The 7,132-nt window shown below is 46.6% G+C and overlaps 1 protein-coding gene across 4 annotated transcripts in view; it reads left to right on the top strand.

Moving 5' to 3' along the window:
* PDE9A (phosphodiesterase 9A) overlaps nt 1-7,132 on the top strand; it is a 104,513-nt gene that overhangs the window by 65,358 nt on the left and 32,023 nt on the right. For 3 of the 4 annotated variants that reach the window (XM_010834920.1, XM_010834919.1, XM_010834922.1), the window contains 2 exons: nt 3,186-3,240; nt 4,107-4,177. In XM_010834920.1, coding sequence (XP_010833222.1) covers nt 3,186-3,240; nt 4,107-4,177 — 126 coding nt within the window. The remainder of the gene's footprint in view (nt 1-3,185; nt 3,241-4,106; nt 4,178-7,132) is intronic. The other variant, XM_010834921.1, reaches the window with a different exon arrangement.

Raw genomic sequence — 7,132 nt, 5'->3', positions numbered from 1 at the left:
CTGGATGGCATCACTGACTCGATGGACGTGAGTCTGGGTGAACTCTGGGAGTTGGTGATGGACAGGGAGGCCTGGCATCCTGCGATTCATGGGGTTGCAAAGAGTCGGACATGACTGAGCAACTGAACTGAACTAAAGTGTATGTAAATGGTGCTGTGATTTTAATTTTAGTGTCTACATGGTCATTGCTAGTATATATAAATACAGTCAATTTGTATATTTATCTTGTATACTATGACCATGTTGAACTCACTTGTTAGTTCTATTTTTATATTTTGCTGAATTCTAATTGCTAATATTTTGTTAAGAATTTTTGCATTCATAGTAATGGCAGATATTGACTTGCAGTTTTCCTTTTTTGTTGTCTTTGTTAGATTTGGTATCGGGTCAATACTAGCTTCATAAAGTGAATCAAAACGTGTACCCTTCTATTTTCTAGAAGAAATTGTTTAATTCTTGAAGGACTGATTAATTCTTCTTTAAATGTTTGGCAAAATTCTCCAGTGAAGCCATTTGCACCTGGAAATTTCTTTGGAGGGATTTTTTTAAATAAACACAATTTCCTTAATAGTTGCAGACTTTTCAAATTGTGTGCTTCATATTGGATGAGTGTGGTAGTTCATACTTTTCTAGGATCTGGTCCATTTTCATTTAGGGTGTCAAGATTATGTGCTTCGAGTTGTTTTTAGTGTTTCCTTGTTACCCTTTTGAGGTCTGTGAGGTCTGTAATGCTGTCTCCCCTTTCATTCTAGATACTGGTGATCTGTGTCTTCTCTCTGTGTTTCTTAGTCTTGCCAGAGATTTGTCAATTTATTGATATCTTTAAATAACCAGTCCTTTGTTTCATTGATTTCCTGGGTTGTTTTTCTGTTTTCTATTTCATTGATTTCTGCTTTTTATTGTATCCTTCCTTCTGCTGTTCTTGTGGGTTTATTTTTGCTTTTCTTTTTCTAGGTTCTTAGATTATGGAGTTAAGAGTTTCCTCTCTGCAAATGCAAGCATACAGTGCTATAAATATTCCTCTCAGCACTGCTTTAGCTGTGTCCCACAGCTAAATTTTCATGCGTTGTATTTTCATTTTCATTCTACTTGGCAGAAAACAGCAAAATTCTGTGAAGCAATTATCATTCAGTGTCTATCTTTATATCCCTAAGACCTCCTCTTTGACCCATCTATTACTTAGAAGTGTGTCATTTAGTTTCAAAGTGTTTGAAGATCTTTCTGTTACTGATTTCTAGTTTGATTCTCTTAAAGGTCATAAACCATACTCTATTTGGTTGTGGTTCTTTCAGATTTGTTGTGGGTTTTGTGTGTGTGTGCACCGACCTATGGTCTACTTTGGTATATGCTTCATGGGCACAGGGCTTCCCTGGTGGCTCAGCTGGTAAAGAATCTGCCTACAGTGCAGGAGACCTGGGTTTGATCACTGGGTTAGGAAGATCCCCTGGAAAAGGGAAAGGCTACCCACTCCAGGATTCTGGCCTGGAGAATTTCATGGACTGTATAGTCCATGGGGCCGCAAAGAGTTGGACACACCCGAGCGACTTTCACTTCACTTCATAGGCACCTGAAAAGAATGTGCATTCTGCAACTGTTGATGGACTTTTAAATATATCTCAAGACTGAGACAGGCCACTAACTCTTAAAGGTTGTATGATACACTTTTGCCCAAGATTTCAGAGTAAGTGATCTAAAATACTGCTAAGTTCACCAAAGAAGCCTGTGAAGCCTTCTCACTGGTGGGTCTTGTCAATGGAGCCACCATTTTTCTCCCCTGAGGGGTCTGGTCCTCTCTGAAGGATAGAACTTTGATCAGCTCAACATGTGGCTCAAGAAAGTTTCCTGGCTGACATATTTACCCTTGTATTTCCAAGAGATATGATGGGACATCGTTTTCCTTCTTCTCATCAACTCATAGGATGCTAAAGCCAGAGGAAACCTTGGGTCATCTGGTCTACTCTTTCCTTTGGCAGGTGAAGGAATGAGGTCCTAGAGGTTATTTTAGATTATTTTTTAAAATACTTCTGTGAAATTAACATAAGTTATTATAGAAGTATATTAGATATAGAGAAACAAAAATAATCTTACAACCAAAAAGTAACTACTATTATTATTTTGGAGTATACCCTCCCAAGTTTTAAGAAATGGAATCACACTGTACTATGACTTTCTTAGTTTTATAATAGGCATGAACATTTTTCTAAGATATTATTCCTAGTAGCAGAATACGCTTCCACAGTACAGATGCACCACACCACATCTAAATGGTATAAGTGATGTCCATCACAGTTTTCACTGCGTTAAATAACGTCATGATGAACATCTTTTGTGTCCATATATGTGGTTTTTCCTAGAACTGGAAACAGTAAATCAGAGCACGTGAACATGTTTAGCTTTGGAGCCCTGTTGCCAAATTGGATTATCGGGGGTTTTGTTTGTCTGGACACGCTTGGCTCGGTTTTGATTTGTGTCGGGTTTAGAGTCTATATGGAAGCTTACGCGAGTTCAGGAGGAAGCCTTGTTTAGGTCCCCAGAATTTTAAGGTGTGAGCTAAACTGCCACCTGGAACCAAGGGGAGAGCCCGCCCTTCCCAAGAGCACAGAGTGGCTGGAACGGTGCCGTGCATTCCTCACCTTTCTATGAGGCATCCCGCATTGGGCCCAGCCAGGAAACCGGAAAATGGGCAGCTACATACAGCCTGGGGTCTGGACCTTGTAAACCCAGCCGCCCAGCCCAGTTTTATGTACCAGGCAACAGAGGGACAAACTCGCTCACCCCAGCTGCTTCCTCTCTCTGGGACCTACCGTGAGAACAGTGTGTGTTGCACTCAAAATATGCCTTGAACTTTCTGTCATAGTAATTGCCCCCATAAAATGGTCCGGGGCATTGCATGAAAGCGTCCCATATTTAAAGACCAGTCCTGCCTGCTTTTATGGCTGGTGCTGACTGCAGGAAGATCACAGCCCCGGCCACTCTCCTGAGGCACCACTGAGAGCTGTCCCAGGGGGAAAGGGCATCTGAAGCTGGACGGGAAACCCGAGGCCCAGGAAAGGCCCTGCTGCCGACCAGTGACCTGAGCACCCCTCCCCCAGGTACCCAGGCAGCTCCTGGGCACGGTGTTGGGGTTCAACCCGTGGTCCACAGAGTGCACCCTTTTCCATTAGTCTTTCTTTTCTCATCTGCAGAGAAAGAAGAACTGATCCAGAACGTGCTGACCCAGGTGGCGGAGCAGTTCTCAAGGTACAGAATCTTCTGGATGCATGCTTTCCGGGGCTGGGTACTCTTTCTCTTCTTGGCGGGTGGGCCCATTGCCGTGAGGCTATCTCAGCCGGTGGGCTCTCATCCATCACTTCCCCAGAGAAGCTACCTGCCCGGTGGGGTCCTTTGGGGAATTCTGTAACTAAGCCAGCATGCATGGGGTCCAGGAAATGCTCGCCTGCTGGTGCTTTCAGAGTAAGAACCCGTGTTGCTGAGAATGTCCTCAGGGGCTCTTCTGGGGCGAGGACTTCAGCCTACGGGAATTGGCAGCATAGAGATCCTGTGTGGATCTCTGGCTCACTCTTCATTCTGAGTTATGCTGCCGGTTCTGGAGTCAATGCTTTGCATTTTCTCAGTCACCTTCCATGGCATCTTACTGCCCCTCGGGTAGTTGAAATGGGGAGAAGCCATATTTCCTTAAAGCCCAAGAGTTGTTGAACTGAATGGGTTGGATCCCAGAGAAGGGCACACCAGCTGCCTAAGGTGGTCTGTGCCCAGCGGGACAGGGTGTGTGTGTGTGGAGGGGTGAGTGCTGGTCCATGCCAGTGGTGAGCAGAGAACCCAGGTCCTCCCCAGAGAGTATCTGCTCACTGGCCAGGTATGGGGAGTAATCATGCCCGCTCTGGGTTCTGGTCTTGGAAAATACACCTTCGAGATAATTCCAGAGTGTATCCTTTTCCTCCTCCCCACTGCCTCCCGTCAGTTCCTTAAAAGCAGCTCCTCTGTTTGGATCCCTTACCAGCCCACCTGTGGGCCTCACCGTGGCAAGGAGCCGGCAGGTGTTGACTGAACCCACTTTAACTTGGAGAATTTGAGGAGTTATGTTGTTTTGTTTTTTTCCTTCCCAGAGCTTTTAAAATCAATGAGCTGAAAGCTGAATTTGCAAATCACTTGGCAGTGCTAGAGAAACGCGTCGAATGTGAGTGGCATGTTGATGTCTTTTCGCTGATGTGTCTTTTAACCTCAGTTTAAATTAAGCCACTTGAGCTGTGGTGCGTGATGGTGGCAGGGGAGGTGAGGCTGAGAACGAATGTTTTGTCTTTGTGAAATACTCAGTACTTACCTTTGAAGTTAACGAAGGCTAGAAGAGTGATAAATCTTAAGCGTTTTATTCTGTTTTAAAAGTAACCCAGTAACTCGCAACGTGTTAGAAGTACACAGTAATTTGCAATCCGGTGCATGTCATCACATGGTATGTGTCATGGTGGCACAGAGGAGCACAGAGGAGACCACGGGGCTTCCTAGACCGGGCCCCCCCAGAGAGGAACCTCTGCAGAACAGCTTGTGTGTGTCCCTTTCTACATAAATGAGAACACACCAACCCATACTCTCTGGTTTCACAGTTTTAGGGGAAGATGTCTACTTAATGACCACCAAGTCCTGACTCAGTGACCAAGTAGCTAAAACTCCAGAAGATAACAGCTTCCATTCAGTCACCCTTTGTGTCCCATCCGTAAAATAAGGGGCAGTGCTTGAATTCCTTGTGGTCCACAATTCCCCGCCCAGGGCCCAAAGAGATGGCTCTTTGTCAGTGTCAAGGCTAGTGTCAAGGTTAATGGCTCCTGGGCACTGCATTTACTGACTTGCGGAGTGAGTAAACAGACTCCAGACGTGAGGCTATCGGGATGGCATCACAGCCTCTACCTGGCTAACTCATTGAAGGTCACTTTTCATACCTTGTATGAACTGCTTGGTTTTTTCCAAGAAAAAAAAAATCACGATTGTGTCCAAAACCAGTTCGCCTAAAGAACTTGAATCGTGATTTACAGTCACCCTCTTCAAAGTGCAGCGGCATTTTTTAAATCCATTTGATCATTAGAGCTGCAAAACAGTTCTGTTTTCCCCACTGACAGTGAAGAAGCCAAAGAGATTAAGTGACCTGCTTGAGTTCATTCAGCAAATTGGAAAAGTAAATACCATAAAGAAGGCTGAGCAGCGAAGAATTGATGCTTTTGAACTGTGGTGTTGGAGAAGACTTGAGAGTCCCTTGGACTGCAAGGAGATCAAACCAGTCAATCCTAAAGGAAATCAGTCCTGAATATTCATTGGAAGGACTGATGCTCAAGCTGAAGCTCCAACACTTTGGCCAGCTGATAGGAAGAACTGACTCACTGGAAAAGACTGATGCTGGGAAAGATTGAGGGAAAGAGGGGAAGGAGTCAACAGAGGATGAGATGGCTGGATGGTATCATCAATTCAATGGACATGAGTTTGAGCAAACTCCGGGAGATAGTGAAGGACAGGGTTGCCTGGCATTGTGCAGTCCATGGGGTTGCAAAGAGTTGAACAAAATTTAGAGACTGAACAACAAGCCCTGAGGTCCTAGGGCTTTCATCAGCACCTTTCACCATGAGGAGCTGGGGATTTGAGGGGAGGCTTGAGGAAGAGCAGGTTAGAAAGCTGCTGAGGCAGCTGGCCTTGTACCCACTGCCACGGACACTGGTCGTGGCTGCATCGAGCAGAAAAGAGGTTTTGCCTCCTAGGGATTTGGGGGGGGGTCCCCTGGGCACTGAGAGTGTCAGGACGAGGCTCCTCAGTAGCTGTTCATCAGGAGCAGTGCCCCATACGCCACACAGAGCTGATGATGTGAAGACTCGAATCTGGCAGATCTGAGCCCCAGATATACAGTATCCCCAGCACCCTAAGATCAGTGCTGGGACCCCCATGGCTCATGGCCACTGCTACAAACATCAGGCTTCTTCTCTGTTCACCAGCTGCAGATCCAGAGTCTGGGCAGAGTGGACCCCATGCACACACACATACACACACACACACACACACACCCCGCCCCCTATCCCTGTCCACTGCAGGGAAGGCCAGAGAAACTGAGTATGTTTGTTTCCCGTGGTTGTCATGTCAACGCACCCAAACTAGGGGGTTGGAACAACAGGAATGAATTCTCCCGCAGTCTGGAGGCCAGATGCCGAGGTCACGGTGCCGCAGGGCCAGTTCTTCCCGGAGGGGCCCTGTCCTGAGCCTGCTGTGGCTCCCAGGCCGCCCGCGGGCTTGACATGTGGCCGTCACTGCACTCAGCCTCCCCCTGCCCTCCTTTGTGTTCAGGTCTCCCTCTACCTTCCCGCATCAGGCACCTCTCTGTGGATTCTGAGCCACCCTCACCCAGGACGATCTGATCTCAGGATCCGTTTCCTAAACAGAGTCACACTTGCATTCTGGGGATCAGGATGTGAGCCTCTCCCTTTGTTGTTGCTGTTCAGTTGCTCAGTCACGTCCGACTCTTTGCAGCCCATAGACTGCTAAACGCCAGGTTCCTCTGCCCTTCACCATCTCCTGGAGTTTGTTCAAACTCATGTCCATTGAGTCGTTGATACCATCCAACCTTCTCATCCTCTGTCATCCCCTTCTCCTCCTGCCTTCAATCTTACCCAGAATCAGGATCTTTTCCAATGAGTTGGCTCTTCACATTAGGTGGCCAAAGGATTGGAGCTTCAGCTTCAGCATCAGTCTTTCCAATGAATATTCAGAGTTGATTTCCTTTAAGATTGACTGGTTTCATCTCCCTTGGTTTCCAAGGGACCTTCAAGAGTCTCCTCCAGCACCACAGTTCAAAAGCATTGGTCTTCAGCACTCAGCCTTCTCTATAATCCAGCTCTCACATCTGTACATGACTACTGGAAAAACCATAGCTTTGACTTGACAGACCTTTGTCGGCAAAGTGATGTCTCTGCTTTTTATTACGCTCTCTAGATTCATCATAGCTTTTCCCTATGTCATTGCCTGTCTCTTACGGGGGCACAATTCAACCCACTGCTGTGAGCGTTCGCTGTTTCATCTTCTGCAGTGGGAGGCAAGCCCCACTTCCCACCAAGCCCCATGGGGTAGAACTGTCCACACGTGGGAAGTGGTTCAGCCAGAG

Source organism: Bison bison, unplaced genomic scaffold (assembly GCF_000754665.1).
Source record: "Bison bison bison isolate TAMUID 2011002044 unplaced genomic scaffold, Bison_UMD1.0 scf7180017864037, whole genome shotgun sequence".
NCBI lineage: Eukaryota > Metazoa > Chordata > Mammalia > Artiodactyla > Bovidae > Bison > Bison bison.
This window is presented reverse-complemented; position numbering and strand designations above follow the sequence as displayed.